A 25,601-nucleotide genomic window follows, 5' to 3' on the forward strand; every position below is an offset into this window, starting at 1 on the left:
TTTGTTCTTCGCCACAGATTTCAACCCCTTTCCCTCTATCTCTCCCCTTCATAACCCACACTGTCCCCTCTTGTCCCCACACACACACACCCGACGTATTTGCTACAAGTTAAGCAAACTCTCAAACACGGTATATGGGTGGAGAAGAGAAAAAGGGACGGGAAACTGTTTAGCTGCAGCGACTTCGCCACGATGAGGTGACTCTGCAGTAGTCCAGCAATAGGGAACAAACATGGTCACTTTCTCTGCTACGGCGGACACCTAGAAAAAAATCAACTGAGTTATCGTTCACCAACTATGAAAAACCTTTTCAATTTATTTTGTCCTGCGCCCAACATCTTTGACAATGCAATATAGCAACAGCGAGTATACACCTCTTCACGTTTTGAACTATCCGAGACACACTCGTGAGTAGTGTTTTACCCTCATCCCTCTCTTCTGTTGATTTCGACGGCAAAGAGAGGAGAAGGGGGTCAGTGTGCCCACCAAAGAACAGTATCGACAGTACCCCGCGTACTACGAGGCTGAGGAGCATGCAAGCAAGAACAATGAATAATACGCGAAAAGCGGCATTGCAGCTACGGCAGGCAATTTCTCTGTTGCCGAATCTGCTTTCCCCCCGCGCGACCCCTCCGTGCACGACTTTATGTCCTCCCACTTTACCCTTGTCATGGTACACGATATAAGATTCCGGCACCACGTGTTGCAGGTACCCTTGGGAAACAGTTTACCACTTGCCTTGCCGCCGCCGCTCCGTAACCGGATCCAGCGCCTCCATAGGAAGCTGTTGACTCGAAATTTTGTAGCGAACGCGGTGAGCGCCTCTGTACTAGATAAATTCCCGACGGTTGACTCTACGTCCGGCGCCCTCCTCCACGTCGTTTTATCCAAGTAGTGATGGCGAAGGCTCTTCAGCTTCATAGTCACGTCATCAAGCTCTGCAATGAAGTAAGATGGAACATTCCCATACAAAGGCGTCAGTGACGGGATTGTAAAAGACATTATGTCAGGTCCAGCCACCTGGTATAAAAAGTGGTGAATGTGTCCGAAAATTTGCGACACCACGACACTCGCATGTTTCGCCACCAGTGCGTGGTAGCGCTCCTGAAACGAGGGTTTCCAATACATATCCTTTTCAACGGAACCGAAGGCCCCCCTGCTGAGCACGCCCCAAACGTCGATGTATGGTGGCACGTGACTTATGATTATTACCTTCGCATTCTCCTTTTTCGCGTCTTCCAAGCTGGACTCAAGGAACTTCATCTGGTGGCATGGATCAACAACAGTGTCCGGAATAGGAACTTTGTTACAAAAACACCAGAGGACAGTGTTGAGCACAATGATCCGTAGGCGAGGTGAAACAACACGCTGATAGTACCCACATTCCCGGAAACTTTTCCTTTGGCCCTCAGCCAAAAGGCCATTTTCCACCAATATTTCTTCCTGTTTCAGGGTGAAACTCTCCTGCTTAAATGCATCAAAGTGGTAGTTTGGCACCATATCGTTGTTTCCGAGGGAGACCGCCACACCCAGTCCGAACTCCCCTGTCTCGCCCGATTGTACAGTTTTAACCGCGGCCCGCACAATAAAGCCGAACGTGTCATTAATAGAAAACCCGCTTTTGCTGAATTTGTGTCGCTGAGCATCACCGTTGACAATAACAACATGAGGTGCTTGAGCCTCCATGTCCTGTTGAAATGATGTAATGAGTGCTTTTGGGGCATCGCAGCCCATCCGACCGTACTTGGGTGCGGGTTTGTGGCAAGAGTCGTATGCCTTAGACGTACCGTACCCAGGGTCGTAGTGCGGATCTGATACCAACCCCACTCTCAAGGCACTACCGCCGCAAAGCGAAACAGCGGCGAAGACTAGAAGTAGTGGAAGGGCATCCAGCATTTACTTTCTCACGTTACCTCGTCTTTTGATATGGTCTCTACGTATTTACCCTCTCTGATGATGTGGTTGAAACGTTCCAATCGCTATGCTCCAACGAAACGGAATGGAAAGAAGTGAGAAAAGATACGGAAGGCAAATGTTAAAGGGAACAAACATCAGGATAAAACTGACGACGAGCATATACACAAGACAGCCGCCAGTAACAGGCTCCGAAAGCATGCAGACCGTTGGTACGCACGCCACAGTTATTCTATATCACCTCCGCACGTTAAAAGTTCGCTCGACATCCACAGAAACAAAGTAAGAGAAAAATAAAGAGAAGCGAGGATGGGAAAAAAATCAAAAAAAAAACTAAAGAGCCATGTACAAATGTCGCACCATGCTTCGATGCGGTAGTGACAAGTGGTACCCTGCTCTTTTGCACCCCCATTGTCGTTGCTGACTTTTGTTCCAACATCCGCCAGGTCTGCATCGGGCCTTCGGCAAAAATATCATGAGCTTCCGCACGAAACCCAGAATCAGCGTGTCTTTTGGCAAGGCAACTGCGGTCCCAAAGTAACTGTAGTGACATATCAAGACGAATAAACTACGTCAGAGAGTCAGAAAAGATGGCAAAAATGGGGTTGGAGATCGTCGAGTAAATATTCCGGGACTGATCTCCTTGTGTACGTCAAAGGACCGTCTCGGAGCGCAAACTATCCAACACGAGGGGATACCTCCCCATTCTTTTTTCCTCAACTCAATTGTAAACCTTTTGTGCGCGGGTTGAAAACAGCCGTTGCGTAACCTCACGTTCTGCCCCCGGAGGAGGGGAAAAAATAATCCGCCTGCTTCCAAAACCGTACGTCAGGGCCGCAACTAACGCCAAGCCGCCACTGCATGCGGAAATTATTGACAGCCAAACCCCGAGGCTTCGAGACGGCAATACAGACGTAGTGCAGTAGTCAATGTCCGTCTTCTCGTAATATACCGAAGCACATATAATAAGGTGGCGGCACCAAAAACCACAATGCTCCTTTTCAGTTAGATAGCGACCACCAGCCCGCATCCTTGAAAAAGGTTCCCAATGTGCCTCACTTTGCGCAATGGTTAGATAATCCTCCACAGAGTATTCATTCATCCCCCTGAGCGAAACGTGGAGAATGTCTTCCAATTTGTCTCCATAAACCCATGAACCGTTCTCTACCAGATATCGCTGCTGCAACGAAACCACCCGCCCAGTGTTACTGTCGAGCGTAGCCCGTATGTAGGATGGATTGCTTCCCGCAACCGGGGAAACCGATGGAATTATGTACATCGGAGGACCCAGCTTAGATGATGCTACAAATCCCAGTGTACCAGTATGAAAAAACTGCGCTGCGACGGTGAAGCGGTTACTGCCAATGATGCGAAGATAGGCCTCCCGAAAGTCGTTGCGCCAATAGTAGGTTGCATCTCCAACACTTTTCATACGTACCGCCTCCTCAACATTGAGTATGGGAGGTTCGTTACCCAATATTATAACACTGCGGTCCCGCTGCTTTGCCCATTCAATGGATGCCTGAAGGAATGGAAATTGCCCACACGGATCAACATCCCCAACGCTAAGAGGTGGTCTCAATGAGTTTGACCACAGTAATGTGTTGAGGACAATTACTCGAATCTTTGTTCCGGCTACATCACGATAGTAAAAGCCACAGTAAGACATGTGTGAATGTTCCTCTCTTGTAAGCAGACCTTCGCTTAACATAAGACGCAACAGTTGTACGTACTGGGGTTGGGCACTAATGGGGCTGAAACTGTTAGCAGGGGAAAGGTCATTACCTCCCAGTGCCAAAACTGTTGGTTGTGATGCAGCATCCTGCGTGCCGTTTACCCCTGATGCAGAGGCAATCACACCTATCACCTCCTTCATTGTGTACTCCATTTCCGCGGGGGTAACCGTTTCCATGCTGTGGCGCATAAGACCACCAGAAAAGAGAGTGAAAGTCCCCTCCCATTTTGCTACGTCATCCATAACGGACTGAACGAGCTTCAGTGGAGATTCACAGCCCGGGGTGACGAGTGACGCCTGCCCTTGGTTGCAAGGTCCGTACCCACCGGGTCGGCCATAGAGTATATCGTAATTAAAGTCACCAAGTAAGGAAACAGTCAACTTCGGCAGCGTATCACGACCCAACACGCTGGTAGCGGAGGCTCTGAGCACTAATTGATGTAGTAAATCGGGCGCAATGGTCAGCGCACATACACTAAGGAAAATAACAAAGAGCGTGCAACACCTCTCCATGGTCACCTACAACACGATACCTGACCTTTTCTTTACGTACTTTCCTACCACTGTCCACCACCAAAGGGCAGCACCGAGAGGACGGCGAAACTCAAGAAAAAGAAGAGCATTGGGAGGTACACAAAAACAGCGGCATGGGAAGGAACTCAACTGTTATGAGAGCAAAGCTAAAGAGTCGGGAGTACTGCCACCCACATTTGGGAACCGCGCCAGTACTCCACACCAACTGCCACGAGTGTGCAACGAATTCAAAACGACGAATAAAAAGTGGCTTTGTCTACGAGGCAAAAGAGTCGTTACGAAAATGACTCCAAACGTACCAAAGTCCCACTCAGCAGCAGTACTACATAGGGGGGAGTGCGTGGAAGTAACTCAAAAAGCTGCAACCTTCCACTCACGCGAGCCAAGCTACAAAATGAGCACTTCCGATTTTACACTGGGTCGCACAAAAGACCTAAAATGGTGCCCCAAAGTCATCGAGATAATCGGCTACAGCGTGAACAAGCACGCATCCCGAAGTGCGCCGATATCCGGCACATGCCCTCGTCTACCCAGATCCTTCGCTTTTGCCACGTCGATGTGCAGTGGCATGCCACCAACAGTTCCCACACGAATGTGCACCGACCAAGACTGCACCAATCAGGTCGCACCCTGGGTAAATAACCGACGCTAGGCCCACACGAAAACACACGCATACACGTGTAACAGCAAAGAACGTTAGGTAAGCATACACTGTGGCGGGAAGAGAAATAGGGAAAGGCAGGCACGCGCTACCGTTGCATAAGCCGGATAATAAGCTTATCTCCTTTTCAGTGAATATAAGTGGCAAAAAAGCTTGTTACAACATGTGACTAAAAAGAGCAATTAAACAGCGATAAAAACAATGCGCAACGCGGTGGTGAAATGTAAGCGTACATGAATCCGGGGATCGCAGAAGCACCGAAGGTGGTCCCCAAAATCATTTACTAAAGTCCTCAGCGTCAGCCCCCATCTCACCCTCCAACAACTCGTTGGAGTTGTCCACGCCGCCCATCACGCCGTAGTTCGCGCTTCCCTCTGAAATCCTCCCAGTCCGTGGGTTCACTGGATGGTCATACATAGAATCGAGGTCCGCCGCGTAGGGCACGCCACTTTCCTGCAAGGATCCCTGCATTTTGTGAACGGGTCGGGGGTATGGAATGCGATAATGCACTCCAAGCTCGTAGCGCATTTCCGCCTCACGCAGCTTCCGCTGTATCATTTCCACGTCGGTAAGTCGAGCATTTTGACGAAACAGCCGCCTTGACTCCTCCATCACATACAACGCATCGTCGTCCGTCTCCCATGGTACCGTGAAAGCCGCTTTAAGAAACTTTCGGTACCAGGAAAGAGCCTGTGAGCGATACGGGTTGTTGCACAGTACGGCCCCTGCAGCCTCATACGGCATCCCTAAAACACACGGTGTCTTGCTATACATCCACTTCCCCCCCCTCCTCTATGTGTACGGTCACCGCCCCAATCAAAATGAGCGGGGAAACCCCGTTAAATTTAGGAGCAAAGGAAAGTCGCAGAGGGAGTGGACCAACAAGTTACCAGATTAATAATAAAGAGGAGGTGGGTGCTCATTCCTACCGCAATAGAAAAGATCCAAAGTGGTGGACTCGGGGATGATTAGCAAAGAAGTAGGGATCCATTGGATTGAAAACGCTCGGTTAGTTCACTCCGTACACGCACACCTCAGCTACTTCATTCAGCACACGTGCGCTTGTTCGTAACAGCAGCATGACAAATGCACGGACAAACGTCGACAGCGGAGAAACACAATCTTATCTTCTCTTGATTCTCCGTTTAAAAGGCGGGGAAGCTCACCATTTTCTGTGTTGCCTCTTTACCCTCGGAGTGTCATAATGTATTTCAAATGATTGTCACGCAACAACGGGCGTCTCCCCCGTTATTCTGCTACCTCTTCCCACCAAAGAGAATTGGGTTGGGATCGCTAAACACAACAACAGCCTCGTACCAAACTAACTCTGGAGGCCAATCAGAGATGACGACTGCTCTAACGAGGGGTAACGTTGCGATCGACACAACGGTAGATTAAACGATCAATGCGCACGAGAGTCAGCCCTTTGACTAGCTCGCACCACATGTCGTGGTGCCCACCCACGTAGTAAACAGACACACACACACACACACACACACACACACACATGTGCACCTACTAACCAAATGTACGGAGCGTCACGATTGTGGTACGGGCGGGGAAAACGAAACATGAATCGAACGGGAAAAGAGGATAACAGACCTCCGGAACACGGAAGTTTTGCATTCACCACATCCCTTAAACCTAGAGTATACCATTCTGGAGAGTTTGGAACTGATCGTACCGCCTCGTCCTCCAGTTGTCCACACTACCGACAATGAGTTCCTTAATATAAAGTGCAAAATCTCCCTCGTCCTCTAGATCCAAACGAAAGCGGGACCGCAGTTGCTGGATGGCAACTTCAGGAGAGGCCCCGAAACAAGGCAAAGTGTTGTAAGGCGTCATTAGCGAGACAAGTGCTACGATATCATCAGCTTTCTCGCGTATGGCTCTCATCCCCAAGAAGAACAATAGCTTAAAGTAATTAAATGGTGAACTTCCAACACCTCCCATTACTTCAAGGAGCTCTTGTGACAGTTTGAAAGGGGCTGATTCGAAGTTGACACCACCGGGAGATGTGACGAGCATAAAACCAAAGTCTATGTGCACCAAACGGCCGTCTGCCCTTATCAAAATGTTCCCGTTGTGTCTATCTTTCACCTGAAGGATATAGGTAAAGATACTGTAACCAGCCATTGTCTCCACGAAATTTCGCTGAGCCTCCCTATATCTTTGGGAACCCTTGCCACCAAAGGCCTCATTGAAGAACTGGGGAAGGTACGCCATCTGACATGACTTCTTGATTCCATCAATGGAACAGGCACCCTCTACACACTCAATAATTCCAGAATCCACACCGACGGCAAGTGCCCTATAGGGGACAAGAGAGCATGTAAGTCCGGCATTCTTCCATATATTGTTGAAGAGGTCAACAAGTTGTAACGCCAACTCCTCTTGCCGCAAATTATCTCCACCTTTGACCACAAATGTGGCTGTACCCCAATTAGGATGCCTCCCAAAGAATGACTTCTCGCGCAGACGAGCAGCTCGTTCCTCCGGAAGCTCTCCAAAGACCTTCCGAAACAACTTCATGTCAGGGGAAGCGGACTTGATCGCAGTTACCTCCCCTCCTACATCTTCCCCCCTTCGGTCCAGCGACTGCTCCTCCATCAATTCATCTGATTCCGCCGAAATTTTAAACTTTCCATTGGGAAGTCGTAACTTAGATGTAGTTGGGTCATTGACAGTTGCAGTGGAATCAACAATGACTTCGCATCGAAGGAGAAACGGCGCTCTCTCACGAGAAAAGAATACGACACTATCTTCAACAACGATGTTTACAATCCACTTTACCGGATCGTCATTACAACCCAAAGGGCATATGAGTGACTGCGACCTCAGTGATTTGTTGATTTCATCCAGCTCCTTCTTTAGCTCATGTTGTCGCCGATCTCTCTTGGTGAACGAAATTAAATGTTTACTCAAGTTGGTGATAAGATTGAGGAATGCTCTCTCATCGTTGAAAAGCTTAAGTCGCAGTTCCTTGCGCCTAATCTCTTCCTCTACCCCGTCAGTGTTGTTGGTTCGATCTGCTACACCCTTGCGGTTGATGGCAAAACTCTCGATCTTGTCGTGCACTTCCTTCACGCGCCCTCCAAGCCCAACGGCCGAAAACACGTCGCGTACCGAGTCCACTGTCCATGAGAGCCGCAACGCCAAGGTAAAAGATCGCCCCGCCAGCCAATGCATAAAACGTCGCAGGCGGTTACTTACCTCCGGACCCTTGTGCGTGATACAAGCATGAGATATTTGAAGGAAGACCCTTTCAATGGTTGCAAGGGGGAACTCATGCAGATTTTGAACAAGAGCCATTTGCTCATCCTGAGAACCCCTCGGTAGGTACAGCAGTACCTCCAGAAGCCTGTGAAGACAAAACAAAGCATTCGACATTGCGTGGGAAAAAGGAAACAAAGATACTCCCCTAAGGTCCCCCCACCACAGGAATCACTCGGGCACGCAGTTACTGTCCGCGTCCACTCGGCTTTTCGTGTCGCGGGCATGGGCGGCATTGCGCCATTGTGACATTAAAAAAAAAAGCAAAGAAAGAAATTAAATAGGAGGCAAACCAAACAGAAGACTTTAAAAAAAGGACAAAACTCAGAGGCAAAAAACTAACTGTAGGTCACATAAAGATGTAGGTTTTACATCACCACGACGGAGGAAAGAAGAAAAATAACCTGTTCGGCCCAGCGTCTTCCCCACCGGGAAGCATCGTAGTTCGCGCCATTCAATGTACAACATTAGAAAGAATGAAAGAGTTCCGTGAGCAGTGATACAAGCTCCACCCATAACGACTTGTTAACGCTGTGAATTCATAAAACAAGGGGAAGCTACCAACGGCCAACGCGAAGTAACGGTTAGTTACTCCAACGTCCATCCCTTCCTGGAAACAACCATTTCTTCTTTCAAAAAACTCTCCTGTAGCGATGATGACGTCTTCGCCACCTTGTCAAATAGGCCCTTTTCATCGTCGTCGTATTGGGACACGACGTCAACAGTTTTTACCTCGACCGGAAATGCCGGGAGAGGTCGCAACATGTGATGATCCTTCCCCAAACTTTTCAGCAACCCCTCCGTGCCTGAATATCGTCTTAAGAAAGATGACTTCTTACGCAGGGCATTGTCGTACGGTACATCGATCCGGGCGTTGTGCGGCTGCGTTAACTTCAACGGGAGCCACTGCGCTGGGTTGCCACTGTTCTCACCCTTCCACTCAGCCAGTGGAGGAAGGCTCTTTTTCATCCTCGAAGAGCCAACAGCGAGAAGGTAAGGAATGTCAGGAAGAGTGTTCCTTGCTTCATGCCGTCTTAACAGCACCGTTGCCAAGGCCGAAACAAACTCTGAAAATGAGATACCTTGGGCGCTCTCTAATGTTTCTGCGCCTTTCAATGGGATTCTTTCCTCCGACCCCTCTAATTTCGATTTTGCGAATAAAAAACAATGGTCCTTTGTACCGGAGGTAATAATACACAATTCAGCACAAGCATCATCAAACCTTTCTACAGGCAGCAAATCGTTCGCCGCGTGATGTGAAAATGCCGTCCTCAACACCTCCATTTGGGGAGGCAAAATTACTTGCTCAAAGGGAGACTCCAGGAGAGGGACACTTTTAGTTTCGAATGTTGTGCTACCCTTTACGTCGCGTATGGATATTGTTACATCTTTGTTTGGTCTCAGCAGAAGCTTCCCCTCATCCCCATACGTGACAAATTCTACCTTTGTTCCGTCAATGGAAATATTCCACATGCTTTTTGGAATAACAACCTCTACGATGTTGGGAGCACGCTGAAATGCATTGGCGCGTTGCTCATCAACGTACACCGTACAGCGCTGAACGCCGTAAATTGGTAGGCTGTACTCCGCTGGAGTGGGACGAATGAGCTCCTCTTCAAAAAGCTTAGCAGCCATACCGGTGGTAGATGTGGGTGCTTTTGCAGCGCTTTCCTGCTTGTCCATTAAAGGAATATCGTCAAACCCATCCTCCGGAAATTTTAGTATGCGAGGAGGGTATCCCTTCCCCGGATCGGGTGTGTCACATGGCCAGTCATCCACCGTTAAGTTCCATCCTGAAATAAGAAAAGACGACAACTTGTTCAGAGGTACCTCTGCAGGAAACACCAGATTAGCCGAAGGAGTAATGGAGGCGAATTTGTTGTCTTTAATGGGATCTGATACCATCGGAACACCGAGGAACTTGCAATAGTAATCCTCAAACGCGGCCCACACTTTGGCCGTAAAGGGGCGGTGGTGTTTGTGCTGCGACTCGTTAGAAAAAGCAACTATCGCCAACATTAAAAGGGCCTCTGCGAACGAGTGCAACTCCAGAGCTGCTCGAGTTTCTTTATCGACATCTGGATGAACATACTTCATTAACTTGTGTATACCAGTGAATCCATCATACGTGAACACAGAAAGCGCCGCATTCCTTTGAGAAGGAGAGAAATGTGGAAAGATATCGTCAACCATCCCCTCAAAAGATGGACGATATATCCTGCCGCACTCGGCGTAGCGATCAAACAGAGGAAAAACTATCGAATCAGCTGAAGCTGCCAGTATATGCGTAATCAAGCGGTTGGCGTACGGTGTCCAGCTATTCTTCCTAGAGTCCAACGATACAACCATTCTTTTCAATACGATGGACCTGCTGATGAATGGCTTGAAGAAGCGGCGCATGGTGTATGTTACGCTCGAGTGGATTTTTCCCTGTTCCTCTGCACACAAAGTTACGGCTTCGGAAATTGGATGATCGTCCTCTAACATTTCAGAGAAGCGCTGTGCCTGGTAACATCGTATACATACCACATTCATAATGGTAATAAACCCGTCGATATCCATGGTAAGATCAAGGGCGTTTTTCGTTTCACCACCTTTTCCACCCTCGTTGCAACTCCGTTGCAAGCCATGATGCTGCCACAGTGCCCCAAGCAATACCTGGTAGATACCAGTGACAGGGCCGACGACGCCAGCAGAGCGTAGAAGCGTCATGAATCCGACATACGTCAAGCGCTGCCTCCGCAAAGACTCGCCGTGACTAAGAGCAATGTCAAACAAGAGCCCCCAGTTAGTTTCCTCACTCCTACATGTCATCGCAACGAGAGGCAAGCACCTTATACAAATTATTCGGGCTTGAAGAGCAGTGTTTTAAAAAAGTCAAAAGAAGAAGGGACATGTAACGAAGCAGCAAATATAATAATCAGTGGAGAAGAAAGCCGGGAATAGACATAGCAGGAGTTAATGAGACGCTGCCGGAACACAGCCAATAAATGTTGGCCAGTGGAGCTCCTCTAGTGACACGCAACCTTAATCTCTTTCCAGATATGAAACTCCCATTCCAACGCACTTTAGCTCATAGCGCACCACCACCACCACTAGCTCACGCCACAGCGCGGGTACGACGGTACTGCTGGGATTGCGTTTGAACTTTTGCCCTCTGTAGTGGCGTTGAGACCGAAGTAACTAGTGTGTCAGGTAAACTCAACAGCAAACAGAGATATGATAACGACTACGCGCCAACTCCTGCGTCCACAAGTACTTCGCCACATTCCAAGCTCACAACTGAAACTTAAATGATAGCCAAAGAGTCTAATCCAACACCTCTACACGTTGAGTCAGCTGCAGCCCATCCTGGTCACTCGTCAACGGAAAACACAAGTGCACACCACTGAGAGCTGCTGGGAAGTCAAAACTGTAAGTAGACTGCATACCTCAATCCTCAGTCCTTTGTGTGTGTTCAACCTCCAGACACGTAGCATATACACAACTTTGCGCGCACAGATTGTTCCAGCCCCACCCATACACCACCAAAAACGTCAAGAATGTTCCCTCCCCCGCTCTGCCGTCTGTCACACCTAATCTTCATCCCTCAACACCACAGCCACCTCTCCGCACACTGCTGCAGCAGTTGATGGCTGTGGTCAATCAGACCAACCTCCAACCGACACTGTTAACACCGCACCACTCTCGAATTAGTGAAAAGATGACATGCGTCGTCCAGTCGGTCGAACAACAAATATTGCAGGTCTACACCATCACGCAGGCAAACCAGCAGAATCCCACAACTTACCCAACAATAAGTGAAGCAATGCTCATCAGCGGTGTCAGGACTTTCTCTCCCGTAGCAAAAAGCCAACTATGATGTGTCACGGAGCCCCCTAGTACTCTTCCTAAACCCCACAGCAACCGTGCGTGGAGCGGGCCCAACACAATTTGAAGCTCTCTAGGCGCTTCAACAAACTGTGAAGTGCCTTCGTTTCTTCCTTCGCATGCATTTGCAAACAGAGCACAGCACCCGACTCGTTGCTGTCAACCTCAAACTGATATCTCGGCAGTTCTCCCCTTATGAAAGTACCGGCCTTCCGATGGGAAAAGGTATATCAGCGAGAGGACATTGCGAAATATATCCGAACGACACAGCCTGAAATCAGTGCAAAACGTCGTACCGCTCCTCTCCATCCGTCTACCGCAAATAACTGGCGAGCAGATGTTTTGCGTGACCTGCAGGTTGCATCGAAATGTTGAGAGAATGAACAACATGTAACCAAGGTAATACCAGCCCCCGTTCACACCTGTGAAACGATATCCATGTACGTACTGTTCAAAAGCAGACTTACCAAGCCATATAGCAGGGGTGAGGATCCGTTGCAAAGCGAAGGGGACAGACGACGTATAAAGGGTAAAAGCGAAAGGCACAACAAGGGATATTTCACCGCAGTAGCACCATAGCTACGCCTAAGCCCAGTACGAGCCCATATAGCAACAGAGCCGTTGACCATCGCGCAAAAAACGAGTTTAATCGCGCATGAGTTGAGAGTCTACGTCCAGCAACTGACCGAAGGGTGCGACGTAGGGTTGAAACAAAAACCAAGTGGTGGTCACCTACGACAATACAGCGCCTTAATGTGCGGCAAAGATCGTCCAATTAGAGCCTAGGTAATCCCCGAACTCACACACGTGGTGTACATGAAGCTATGTAGTACAAACATCGAACGCCTATGAACATATCAACCATTTAAATGTACCATCTCGACCGAATGTCGCGAATTTGTGCGCGCAAGACCGACCAAACAACACAAAACTGAGCTAGTGATAGAACCAAGGCCACTGAACTGGGTACGGTTAAGGGGCGTTTTGTGATACTCTACACCGTCCCGACACCTCAAGTGCGTGAATTAAGCAATAAAAAATGCTGCGAGGTTAACCACCGAAACAGCAACCCTGCGGATCGGTACCCGCACCGGACGTCGATACTCTATCACGACCATTTTTTAAGGAAAGGGTTGACGAGCACGTCCGGGTCGTCTGAAGAATCCCTCTTCCCCTCGACGACAGGAGGTATATCGCCACCCCAAACGTGTCTCGTGGGCTGCGGAGAACCAGCTTGGTGACGCTGCGTGAAGTTCAGTGGCGCTGCGGGATACCCCGCGCTTGCTGCCGTTGGTGGTTTTGGATGTGCTAACGAAGTCTTACTGGGCCCCATGCTTAGCTGTTTCACGGCAGAAGTTGGAACGGGCGCAAGATTCACCACAGGGGGCAGTGGGGCCGACACGCCTGCTGCAGCACCCGGAAATAGTTCCGCGGGACCACTCTGTGGTCCACCTTTAATAGGGTGGACTTCAGCCGCCTGATCTCCATGATGCTGCAGGTTCGTTGAAACCCTTCCAGCACATTGGAATTGCACTTCATTCGCTGATACCCTTTCCGTTTTAAAGTGTCTCCTTTGCTTCCAGCATTGTTGCAAAAATCCAGACGCGCTGACAGCAACAATACTAATAACTGTGAAAAAAAGTGTGCTCATATTTATCGAAGACGTTTCGCCTCCGTAAGTTCCCACATCACCACCAGCGAACGGGTTAGCATCGAGGGTTTGAGACTGCCCTGGAGCAGGTGTATTGCCGTGACTATCACCTACAGTGGTATTATCACTGGCGGTACAGCGGCAACCACCAACCGAAAAATCAGACTTATCTCGACCCCCTTGAACTGCTTCGTCGGTTAATCCAACAGTGTCCACGATTTTCGCCACAACCTGCCTAAGCTTCATAACACCTTCACGGCACTCGGGCACCAATTGATTCTGAACAACGCAGCGCCCCCTCATATTATACACATCGTCACCAATCAGGCTGGCGAGTGCGCTCGCGTCGTCAGCCAACTGCTTCAAAAGCACAACAAAATCCGTTCCATCCTCTCTGGTCTCTTCTAAAGAGACCTTGCCATCCCTCTCATAACGTTTCTGCAACTCAGTTTCATCATCATCAGGTTGCTGTGGCTCAGCTTCATTATCATCAGGTTGCTGTGGCTCAGCTTCATTATCATCAGGTTGCTGTGGCTCAGTTTCATTATCATCAGGTTGCTGTGGCTCAGTTTCCTTATCATCAGGTTGCTGTGGCTCAGCTTCATTATCATCAGGTTGCTGTGCCTCAGTTTCCTTATCATCAGGTTGCTGTGCCTCAGTTTCATTATCATCAGGTTGCTGTGGTTCAGTTTCCTTATCATCAGGTTGCTGTGCCTCAGTTTCCTTATCATCAGGTTGCTGTGCCTCAGTTTCCTTGTCATCAGGTTGCTGTGCCTCAGTTTCCTTATCATCAGGTTGCTGTGGTTCAGTTTCCTTATCATCAGGTTGCTGTGCCTCAGTTTCCTTATCATCAGGTTGCTGTGCCTCAGTTTCCTTGTCATCAGGTTGCTGTGCCTCAGTTTCCTTATCATCAGGTTGCTGTGCCTCAGTTTCATTATCATCAGGTTGCTGTGGTTCAGTTTCCTTATCATCAGGTTGCTGTGCCTCAGTTTCCTTATCATCAGGTTGCTGTGCCTCAGTTTCCTTGTCATCAGGTTGCTGTGCCTCAGTTTCCTTATCATCAGGTTGCTGTGCCTCAGTTTCATTATCATCAGGTTGCTGTGCCTCAGTTTCATTATCATCAGGTTGCTGTGGCTCAGTTTCCTTATCATCAGGTTGCTGTGCCTCAGTTTCATTATCATCAGGTTGCTGTGCCTCAGTTTCATTATCATCAGGTTGCTGTGCCTCAGTTTCATTATCATCAGGTTGCTGTGCCTCAGTTTCCTTATCATCAGGTTGCTGTGCCTCAGTTTCCTTATCATCAGGTTGCTGTGGCTCAGTTTCCTTGTCATCAGGTTGCTGTGCCTCAGTTTCATTATCATCAGGTTGCTGTGCCTCAGTTTCATTATCATCAGGTTGCTGTGCCTCAGTTTCCTTATCATCAGGTTGCTGTGCCTCAGTTTCCTTGTCATCAGGTTGCTGTGCCTCAGTTTCCTTGTCATCAGGTTGCTGTGCCTCAGTTTCATTGTCATCAGGTTGCTGTGGTTCACTTTCATTATCATCAGGTTGCTGTGCCTCAGTTTCCTTATCATCAGGTTGCTGTGCCTCAGTTTCCTTATCATCAGGTTGCTGTGGTTCACTTTCATTATCATCAGGTTGCTGTGCCTCAGTTTCCTTGTCATCAGGTTGCTGTGCCTCAGTTTCATTGTCATCAGGTTGCTGTGGTTCACTTTCATTATCATCAGGTTGCTGTGCCTCAGTTTCCTTATCATCAGGTTGCTGTGCCTCAGTTTCCTTATCATCAGGTTGCTGTGGTTCACTTTCATTATCATCAGGTTGCTGTGCCTCAGTTTCCTTGTCATCTGGCGGCTTTACACGAGCTGATCCATTGGTGGTGTGTGCTGCATCCCTCTCCTCTTCGTTGTGGTTTTTGGCTCTCATCACTTGGCTGCCGCGGCCCACGTTGTTCTCGTCCGCCTCCTGACGTCCTTGGGCGCCAGTCTTGAGCTGAGTATCGGTTCTGTGGAGGCCGCCATCGCCTTCGACAGGAAACCGAGGTGCTCTGTTGCTTCTGCGCACTGCTTTCAATGTCCGTGCCTCGCCCACTTTACCTGTGTTAGCGTGTGCTATACAAGTAGAACACCAGCCTGCAACGCATGACACAACGGTTAACAGAAGTATCTTTGCGGTGTGGAGATGACGCATCGTTAGGCCACCTTGGGAGTAGCTGATATTGAAGAAAGCACACCCCTTCAGATGATGAACTAAACAACAGGCTCAACTGTATGAGGTAGGTATTGAAATCCTGGGAAAATGTTGGGCGGGACCCCAACCACCTTACAAAGTGAAGGAGGTAGGAAAAGAAAATAACATGATGACTCGGCAAACCACAAAATCTCTGACGCAGCAGTTAAATCAAGCAATAAAAAAGTGTTTCAACCATTGGTACCAAAAACCGGGTCCCTTACACAAATATTAATCCCTACGTAGAGAAAATTCCATGGTGTCACCGGGAACAGTATCTATCCTAACCGGCTCCACACCCATGGTATCTATACTGGTACCAATCCGCATCATTGTTCCACCGATGCGTTGCGGCTTCACGGGCGGGAGGTTTCTCAAAGATGGAGGTACCACTGGTGGCGCGTCGTATCCCACTTCTTCGAGTGACAAGCAAGGCCCCCTGGACCCAGCGCCACCAAGGAGGTCTCGCACGTCGCCTCTGGGATGAGGTACTACTATTTCAATAATATCAAGAGGCTTCATCTCCTTCTTCACTTCCTTTGCCATAACTTCATGCTTTATTTTCCACACACCTGACCCCTCCAGTGCCGCCTCGTCACGAATTTCCTCCGTGGTTTTTAGAGGTGCTGGGATCGACCGAAGAATGTCGTCAGCAGCGGCTTTGGCTATATTAAGATCCTTCGCCTCGCTTTTAAGAAGAATAACCACGTGCTTCATGTTCCTTTCGGATGCAATATAGAGAGGACTTTTCCCATCTATGTCACAAACTTCAGTCTTCGCGTCCGCCCGAAGCAGGCGGTACACGACCTCGTGAAATCCCGCTTTAGCTGCAACGAACAGTGGAGTTTCTTTCCTACTGTTACGGGCATTAATATCACCTCCTTTTGCTAATATGATCTCAATGAGAGCAGCGTCACCGATGCGGGAAGCCAAATGCAGGACAGTCTCTCCGCCGCCGCCATTTACCACATTAGGATTCGCACCCCTTTCCAGCAGCAGCTGCGCAACATCCCTCTTTCCGTTAAAGCACGCTATGTACAGCGGGGTTTCAAGATCTGAACCCTTTAAATCTGTTTGCGCCCCCAGCTGCAGAATCTCCTTGACGGTGCTAACACCTACCCCCTTCTTCATGCATGCGTAGTAGAGTGGCGTGTATCCGTCGGAGTTCGTAGTATTTACGTTGCCACACGACAAGGTGCGACGCAGTGTACCATGGTCCTGGCGGTCAATTGCATCAAAGGCGGCTTCCATCTATAAGTTTAGTCGCGTTTTTACCTAACAACAGACGGGAAAGGTATAGACATGCGTGTCAGTGCGCTTGCCACACTGTACGAATAAACGGAGCCAGAAACTCTCGGGCAGCTGGAAGCTAACAGGTGGCGCAAAAACATATTTATTCGCAACTCAATTAACAGCACATTCAACACGAAAGGCCCTCATACCCAAGAGTAAAATTGCTACACTTCGTCCTCAACGACACAGTGCTCCAGTGAGTAGGGTTGTACATTGCAGTTTCCACCGCACGTGTATACCAACACGCTCCCAAAATGAAGAGAATGATCCTTCTCCTCTTTTCCCTTAGTCAAAAAATAAATGATTGGGGACGTGAGCTGTAGTTCGTACCGTCTTTCATTCGAGCAACGGGGGCATCTCGGGATAACTATCGGAGCTGGGGAAGAGCGCAGCGGCTTTTGGCCGGGCCCCCATCGGACACACTGAGAAGGAACCCTACCTATTCGGTCCACATACTTCCTCAGAAGTTTTTCCGCCAAAGGTTCATCTTCATCCTCGACCACGGTTGTTTCCACAGCATCTTCGCCGTACGTCTGTTGCGCCTTGAGCAACTGATCTGGGACAGTGCCGTAGCATAGCTTCGGTTTGGGTGGTTCTTCAAATATATTGAGCACGAAACACGGATAGCAAAAACCCTCAACAGGAACTTTTGTCCCGTGGGGCACAAGAACCGAAGAGACATCAGTGGATTGAGTTGGCGAGCCCACCTTACATTCATCCGCCATCGTCGTACAGGTTAGGTTTGTAATGCATACTTCATTGGGACCCTCGTCCACGTATTTAGGATCATCATCACCCCAGTCACCATCTTCTACAAATGTAATGCCCTCATCTTCCCCACCGCCAACAACAGGGGCAGGTGAAGACTGGACATAAGATGGGTTGAAGTTCTGTGAACGGACTGCAAAGCAGAAACTACCTTTTCCTTCGCTGCAGGAAGAGCAAATAAGCACGTACACTATACGGTCGTACACATCCAGGGGTGCATATATTTGTGTCAGCAGTGATACCCACCGGGAACTCCTACATTTAGGACAGTTGAAAATGCTATAGGTTGGTGCCTCTCGAAACAAAACAGCTGAACCACCAATCCTTGACGTGAACGGTGAGGAAAGTTCACTTCCATCCGCCTCTGTTGGTGTACCAAGCCAGACAACTTCCTTCTTTGCCATCCTAACTTTCGTTGCGCGTACGTACAATCGTTCCAACAAGTGTAAAACAAAAACAACCCGCGTGGACTCAAGCAGAGAAAACAAAAGTTTAGTTGAGCTAGCAAATTAAAAATGGTTTTGTTCACTAAAAGAATAACCGCGTGATATAGCTTTAACAACATAAGCACTAATATTTCCTCCCTAAAAAAATTCGAGCAGCGATGCTGTCAGCCACCCGCTGCCGTATGCTTCTCTCAGGTAATACGACGAATTATAGGGGCACTGGGCAACTACATCACCAATTGTGCATGTCCTAAGAGGAAACAACTCCCTTTGCGGAGAAGCGCCATCACCGGTGGTTACTATGCCATTGCTAATCGACGTTTCATGAAACTCAGCGCAAATCCTTTCTGTACATTTCCTAAACACAAGAAGTGGATTCCTGACCCCCCGTCGACGATCCGACCTAGCACCAAAGCACTTCGAATCCAATTCGTTCATGAGTAGTTGAAGTTTTTCGGTATGATTCGCCTGAACGAACCCGATATCTAGATCAGCGTCCCATAGTAGCAGCCTCCCCAGACGCGCGGACCCGAGGAGCGTACCATTCTGCAACCAGCAGTCTACGCTATTTGACCTGAACACTTGTAGTGAGCAGTTAAGGACGTTCTGAAACGCTGCCTCTCTGTCATAGTAAACATTGTAGCAAAAATCTACGGTCACACTTATTACATATACTAACAACACGAACACAATTGCACGTACCCATGATACTCCAATTCCTCCCCCTTCCTTTCGATGAACATCCACCATTTGATTTGGTGGCGAGTGATATCAGATCTTGACGTCGAGCTAATGAGACTCAGTACGAAAAAAGTGCACGCAACCTTTGTTTTCGTGGCAATGACAAAAGGTTCAAGTACCTTTAATGTGCGTAAAGAAGTTTTTTATAAAAAACTAAATTCATTTTTTGAAGCCCCACCAATCGGAACCCATCCACTCCTTCAATACTAACCACAGTGAAGTACTGGGATGTTATCGTGCAAAATAAAAAGGGTTGTGCATACGTGCTTATGCAACATAATTGATTTCGTTCCACCCCCGTGTCAGATTTTCCTGGTTAGCACCTCCAACGTTTTGCTGGTACCTTTAAACGACAAATCTGTTTAGACAACATAGGAAAAGGCAAAGGAGTGAAAAGAAAACGTTAAAGGTGCCGCTGAAGGTTTGCACCACCTCAAAAAAACAAATAAATAAATAAAACGACGGTGGGGTAGAGAAGCGACTGCTGGTGGCGTAAACGGTGGATGCTGCAACCTCCGAAAAATGGCATATCTCTCTCAGGTCGTGGAGAGCAAACCATTCAACTAGAATGGCGAAAAGGAAGCACGGCAGACAAGTGCGCTTCTTCAAATCGCACGCACGCACGCACCATCACAGTGAAAAGGGGTATATGACACCTTTAGTTGGCTTCATGAACCAATGTACAAATATTAGTAATACCATGTCCGAAAAATACAAGTCGCATTGCGCAATCAAACCGACGACGGGTTTGAGAAAGATGTGCCTTCAAGTAGTTGGTAAAAGGAGGGAAAGTTCGTACACACAAGCGAATGTGAGAGAGCCGCAATAATGGTTTCCCCGCTCTTCTGTTATTACACCGCCTGAATGAGACATTGTCCCTTCCCATCACCCTCAACAAGTTGATTACACCCATGGCACCAAATCTCCGCGTTGTGGAAACACGCGGCACGCCCATAATAAGCAGGCAAACTCACTACCACCCCACACACATTTACGTCATTGGGAAGTTCTTGGCGCTCAACTTGGCTTGGGTGACAGATACAGCATTTTTTCTCTAGTTTCAGCGGCATAAAAATGGTTAGCTGCGGTTGAGCAGGACGTCAACAATCGTTAAATTCGGTGAATGGATCCTCCCCACCACCCCACCACCAAAAGGGAAAAAATGCAATCACGCGCAAACACGGCAAATCATAAAAACGCACTGAGGGGCCGCTTGATCATTAGGTAACCACACATTTGCTTCACACACACACACACACACACACACACACCAAAATGGCACCATCCTTAAAGTGAGGCGGAAGGGTAAGGGACATTTTCACCTTCCCATCAATCACTTAAAGCGACATAAGTGGCAGTAAGTGTGGCAACTTCAAGGGAAAAGGCAGTCCAAGTTGACAAGAGAAGGCAACATTATCCCAGCGGATATTCAACAAAATGTGAGATGCTGGGTTCTATCTAGTAAGCAGAACGGCATCTTACCCCTTCCTTTGAAGGGTGAACCCACATAATTAAACAAAGAGAAAAAGAAAATATCTGAACAAAAAACCAACGTACTCACTTATAAGTGTATATTGTAGCTTGAATGAAGACAGTGAGGCGCAGCACTCGATAAAGAATAAAATTTTGTTGTCAACCGTTCGCCGCAGTGAAAGATCACATAAAGGAAATACAGTGCGGGAATCACCGCAAAACTTTCCAGAGTCCGTCTTCATCCTTCAAATCAACCTCCATAAAGACGACGAGTTGGAACAGCAAATTCCGAGCCGCTACAACCTCCAGCCGACGTAGTGCAAAACTGTGAAGCTCTCACATATTTAGCCGACGATCCAATCCTGTTTTTTTCTCTTTTCACACACTGCTGCATTCAAAAGTAGAAAGCGAGCAGAACAATTTGAACTTAAAAAACGGGGAAGCTAGGCTGTGACATATATCCCACAGCTGTGATCACCCAACTCCCAGCGCTGGGGATAAAACTGGAAAGTTAATCAGGGAAACAAACGAATGCATCAGACGCTCCTACAGGAAAAAAAAAGATCTGACTCATTCTAATTGACCCAGAAGCGCAAAAGGTTATAGTATCGCTGCTGTGAAGAGTAGCTTCATCACCACAACCGTCGCGTGGCATCAGCAACCCCTAACACCACATTACAGCAACTGTTACACGGTTTTTTAAAAAAAAATCGTACCGTTAAGGGTACCAGCCTAAACAAAGACGTAAAAGCGTCCCTAATAGCATCGATTATTGAAAATGCTGAGTGAAAAATGTGCCTCACGTACCAAAGCAGTGCGTAAGCTCTTCTTATGCACAACTCAACCCAAGCCTTTCGGGGTCAAGGAAGTTTTTTTCTTGGATGGCCGTATGTACAGCCCAGCACTCGAGGGAAGCGCAGTCCGCGCAAAGGTAGTAAGGCATTGGGGTGGTGAACCCTCAAAAATGAAATTCCAGCGCATCACTACGAACGCATAGTCAAGCGTTCGGAACCCTTGTACAAAACCAAACATCAAAAAGAGTTGCTGATGCAAATGGCGTACAAGTGAGGGCGCTCACAGAAGTTGTTAGCGCCTGCACCACTGTCACCCCCTCCCCTTCCCATCTCTCCATATGTCGGGTCAGTTATGTGCTTACCGATGGGCAAAACGGTTGAATAATAAGCAACAAACCGTAGTAACCTTCATTTTGACTTCAACACAAAAACATTCTTGGCTTTCGCAGATATCCCCGCTCCAAGAGGATTGAAAGGACCGCACATACAACTGAACCTCCAAACAGCCAAAAGGGGGAAAGTCACCGGCACAACCTAACATCCACCACGCAAGAAGGATACAGAAGTGCCACGTCACAAAAATCAGTACATTCACTACACTAATACCTTCGCTTCGGACTGGTTACAACCAGTTCGCCGCGAGATAGGGCGCTACTGGATGAAGCTCGCAACCCCTTCACACCTCGCCCACAAAAGTCCAGGATACTTTACAGCACATTGTATGGTCCCCTTCAACGGCGACGACCACGACTGCATTGCACAATTTTGACGGATGGTTTTAAAAAAACAAGCGGAAGAAACAGGGGAATGTGCACATACGATCCAACAAAGAACGTAGTAGCAGAATCAGGCTCACGAATTTCATCCTTGCAGCATCTTGCCGCTCCGGAAACCATATAAACAGTAACTTGAAAACACATTTCCACTACTACGCATACACAGAAAATAATGTGTGGTGCGCCGCGGAAGAACGTGCACGCCGACACATAGCAGATGCATCAATAAAGCAAACTAAGACCAAATAACACAGGTTCAAACGGTTACATTGGTCGCATCACAAAGTAGCACTGGTAGCCGGTACAAATGCTAACAATGCCCAAACTTCTCAACGAATCAACAAGTTATGTCCCTTCGTTGTTGAAAGAATCACATGATCATAAACACACAAGTACGTTTCCACAACCTACCTTCTCCCAGTCCACAAGACAAATAACGGACTGAACAGTCCACTATGATGTCCCTTATTACTTTTTTTTCTTTAAAAAAATGACAAAGAACAGTTCTTCTGTCATAGTGTTGCTCCCAGAAAGTCCCATTGAACACATGGGGTGGTAGAACACACGTAACCTCATTACCACTCGTGGTGTGGTACCTACATTGTACCCAATATGCAGATCGGTTATCAGAATCAGTTAATCACACCAACACTGCAATTCTTTCCGCGAGTACCGACACATGTTATTCGAAGTGACGGCGTGATGTCAGCGACACGTGGCGACGGCGGTGCCGTAACCCCAGCGCCTGCTTCATGGCCAACATAAATAAGTTCCTGGTAATAGCTGGTTAAGACCTATTGCACCAACTATGTCGAATTACCGCCCAAGACTTAAAAACCGCGGCAGCTGAAGGAGGGAATGACACAGAATGGGTCAGGAAGCGGGAGAGAAATGATGATATTCACCTCCCCTACTTCTATTTGCAAAGCTTTAAAAAAAACTCTACTATTCTCCATCCACCTCATAGCTGAGGTTGAGACCCTCAAATGAATTTCCACAGAAACACACACACACACCCGAAACCTTCTGTAACCCACCGCACCAAACCATCATTGGGATCTCCGCTTCCGACTCTTTGCATGGATCAAGTGCAGGAAGATACATTACCAAGGAAAGAACACAAACGTAACTAGCACTACAAAAAAAAAAACTAACCTAATGAGGAGGGGCACAATGGAAGAAAATGCCCTGAAAGGACCGTGACACTTCGCCAGCACCATGGAAATCAAGCACGATTCTTCCAATCGCTTATAAAGGCACGAGTTTGACCACTCGCGTTTAACCTGGAATAGCAGAAGCCAGCAATCACTGTGTTCCAGATGGGGACCGTTATCCAGGCATCGCAAGGCGGACCCGCTGCAACAGATACTTCTGTAAGACTAGGAAATATTCAAACAGAGAAATAGGTGAGGAAAACTGTATTTGTTCGAGGTGAAAAAAAACTCCCAGGAGCATCTGCCAACAAACACACGGGTGTGGAGTTCGGTGTAATCGCCCCCTGATGGTGGCGGGGGCGGCGTACCCTTAGAGGGGCTAAGTTCACGCGCAAGATGGGAACGCAGCCAAATATGCTTAAAAGCAGGTACAGTCACTCGCTTCAATGGGGGTGATAGCCTCGGACGGCGCGGTAGAACCCGAGTGGACACACTTCTGAGGCCACACCATCCTCACCACGTTACATCCGAATGCGGTGCTGGAACTTGCTTCGCCCGCGAATTTTATTGAAGGCACAGTGTCTTTCCAACGGGGAAAGAGGTTACCTCTGATGAGAGGATGTGTGAAATCACCGCCACACTCTATCTCCAAACGGCATTGGGGAAAAATTGGAAAGGTGGCGGAAATAACTGCAGGGCCCTCTCCCGAAAAGGAAGAAAAAAGTCGCCATTAGCGCTTCCTACGACAAAATGTGAAAGCTTTGTACATCTTTATGAAGGATTGGAAAGAAAAACGAGGGGAAGTATTTTAGAACACACTCCGTCACTGACGAAAGCGGAAACCCCAGGGCGAGGCCGACACCTCGTCACTCACCCTTCCCACTAGATGCGGAAAAAGCGGGCCGTTGCGGGAATCGAACCCGCGGCCTCCTGTACCCGAAACAGGAATCATGCCACTAGACCAAACGGCCACCGCGTCAGGGGCGATAATTAATATACTTCTGGGTGCCACCTAAATTTCCACGTTCAGTCGTTGTTGACATTTGTTCAGGTGAGGCGATGCCGGCCACCTCAACGTGGTGCCATGGTCCAGTACCCCGTATCATCGGGGGAAGCCAAGAGCCAGCAGCATTCCTTTCATGGGGAACAATGCTTTGCTTTTGCAACGGCACCGAGCAGCACTGAGATGAGCCGCGCCGTGATGGAGAACATTTTTTTTTTGTAGAGCCCTGGGCACGTGTTCTCGTGCTATCGGCAGTTTGTTCTATGAATCACTGATTTGTTTCCGTTGGACTGATAAGTGTTCATGAGGCAATTTTCACCTTGCAGTGGCAGCTGTAGTCTCTCGACTGAGTGAAAGATGTGTGTGAGTTTGTCGTCCGAAGCGAAAAGGTGATGTAGTTGGCGGCGCTTAATGAAATAGCTGCGGTGCTGTTGACTGTTCCTCATGCGTGGAACGGGCGTAAAGCGGCATTTAAGAGGGTGCTGCATGTTTGATGTGTTTTCACTTCCGGAATAATTCGGTGGTGGCGTAGACGTACTACTATGTTTGTTGCAGCGGCCGTAGCGCTGAGTTATTGCACCGGTCAAGAAGTAGAACTAGAGCACGGGGAAAATGAAAAACCAGTAGTTTTGTGCTCAGGCGTATACCCAAAGTGTTCCGTATGTGTTGAGTAGGATAAACGGAGAAAAAAATGGATGAGAGCGTGGCGTTCACCAGAGTGGGTGCAATTAGAGGGTCCCCGAACTAACGGTTAAAAAATATATCACTTTTCCAGGTTGTCACAGGAGTTTTGTCACATGAGCCCGCTATGTGCAGCCCCTAAGCATCAAGGGAAGAATCTTTGTAAGTATAGGAACACCGATCGTAATAAATGGGCGCAGAGACTGCCGGTGTTGTTGAGTTCTAGATTAAGGTAAACACAAGTTTTTAATTCCGAGCACGAAGTGTGTTGTAATTGAAGGGTATGTATCATTTATAGTGTGTGCTACTGGGTGTTTCTCACGCACAAGAAATACTTTGTTGATACCACAAAATCAAGAATACTGTAGTCTTTTTCCTCACGGAATGTAGAAAAATCGAAGGTGAATGCAAGGTCGTCACTTTAGCGTATACAATGGTTTCATCTCATTTTTTATCTTTCTTTTACTGACCTGGAAATAACGCTTTTGTTACCCCGGAGTCAGATGATAGGTGGGCCTTTCAGGGAGACGGGGAACAAATACAATGCAAGTGGAGATGACAAGGGTGTGGTAGATGAATGATTCGCAATATGGGGGGAACTTGCGGTAAAT

The 25,601-nt window shown here is 48.1% G+C and overlaps 9 protein-coding genes and 1 non-coding gene across 10 annotated transcripts, besides 4 other annotated features; all 10 read right to left on the bottom strand.

The window, feature by feature from the left end:
- Positions 1–25,601: part of a sequence feature (sequence corresponds to BAC RPCI93-5E12) that runs on past both edges of the window.
- Positions 517–1,896, bottom strand: Tb927.4.1110 (hypothetical protein, conserved; the record flags this gene model as incomplete). The annotated part of the gene is made up of 1 exon (XM_839168.1): positions 517–1,896. One exon carries the CDS (start codon positions 1,894–1,896, stop codon positions 517–519), a length of 1,380 nt encoding a protein of 459 aa, XP_844261.1.
- Positions 2,636–4,162, bottom strand: Tb927.4.1120 (hypothetical protein, conserved; the record flags this gene model as incomplete). Its single annotated transcript, XM_839169.1, has 1 exon — positions 2,636–4,162. One exon carries the CDS (start codon positions 4,160–4,162, stop codon positions 2,636–2,638), a length of 1,527 nt encoding a protein of 508 aa, XP_844262.1.
- On the bottom strand, positions 5,121–5,618 carry Tb927.4.1130 (hypothetical protein, conserved; the record flags this gene model as incomplete). The annotated part of the gene is made up of 1 exon (XM_839170.1): positions 5,121–5,618. The coding sequence occupies one exon, from the start codon at positions 5,616–5,618 to the stop codon at positions 5,121–5,123; it is 498 nt and encodes a 165-aa protein (XP_844263.1).
- Positions 6,316–6,352: a microsatellite.
- On the bottom strand, positions 6,489–8,234 carry Tb927.4.1140 (phosphatidylinositol 4-kinase, putative; the record flags this gene model as incomplete). The annotated part of the gene is made up of 1 exon (XM_839171.1): positions 6,489–8,234. One exon carries the CDS (start codon positions 8,232–8,234, stop codon positions 6,489–6,491), a length of 1,746 nt encoding a protein of 581 aa, XP_844264.1.
- Tb927.4.1150 (hypothetical protein, conserved) lies at positions 8,706–10,931 on the bottom strand (the record flags this gene model as incomplete). Its single annotated transcript, XM_839172.1, has 1 exon — positions 8,706–10,931. One exon carries the CDS (start codon positions 10,929–10,931, stop codon positions 8,706–8,708), a length of 2,226 nt encoding a protein of 741 aa, XP_844265.1.
- Tb927.4.1160 (hypothetical protein, conserved) lies at positions 13,096–15,822 on the bottom strand (the record flags this gene model as incomplete). Its single annotated transcript, XM_839173.1, has 1 exon — positions 13,096–15,822. One exon carries the CDS (start codon positions 15,820–15,822, stop codon positions 13,096–13,098), a length of 2,727 nt encoding a protein of 908 aa, XP_844266.1.
- On the bottom strand, positions 16,093–17,112 carry Tb927.4.1170 (ankyrin, putative; the record flags this gene model as incomplete). Its single annotated transcript, XM_839174.1, has 1 exon — positions 16,093–17,112. One exon carries the CDS (start codon positions 17,110–17,112, stop codon positions 16,093–16,095), a length of 1,020 nt encoding a protein of 339 aa, XP_844267.1.
- Tb927.4.1180 (hypothetical protein, conserved) lies at positions 17,319–18,326 on the bottom strand (the record flags this gene model as incomplete). The annotated part of the gene is made up of 1 exon (XM_839175.1): positions 17,319–18,326. The coding sequence occupies one exon, from the start codon at positions 18,324–18,326 to the stop codon at positions 17,319–17,321; it is 1,008 nt and encodes a 335-aa protein (XP_844268.1).
- Tb927.4.1190 (hypothetical protein, conserved) lies at positions 18,507–19,118 on the bottom strand (the record flags this gene model as incomplete). The annotated part of the gene is made up of 1 exon (XM_839176.1): positions 18,507–19,118. One exon carries the CDS (start codon positions 19,116–19,118, stop codon positions 18,507–18,509), a length of 612 nt encoding a protein of 203 aa, XP_844269.1.
- Positions 20,352–20,380: a microsatellite.
- On the bottom strand, positions 24,206–24,277 carry Tb927.4.1195. Its single transcript has one exon. It is a non-coding gene; the product is annotated as a tRNA-Pro (tRNA).
- Positions 24,358–24,565: a mobile genetic element.

This window comes from Trypanosoma brucei, chromosome 4 (genome assembly GCF_000002445.2).
Source record: "Trypanosoma brucei brucei TREU927 chromosome 4, complete sequence".
Classification (NCBI taxonomy): domain Eukaryota; phylum Euglenozoa; class Kinetoplastea; order Trypanosomatida; family Trypanosomatidae; genus Trypanosoma; species Trypanosoma brucei.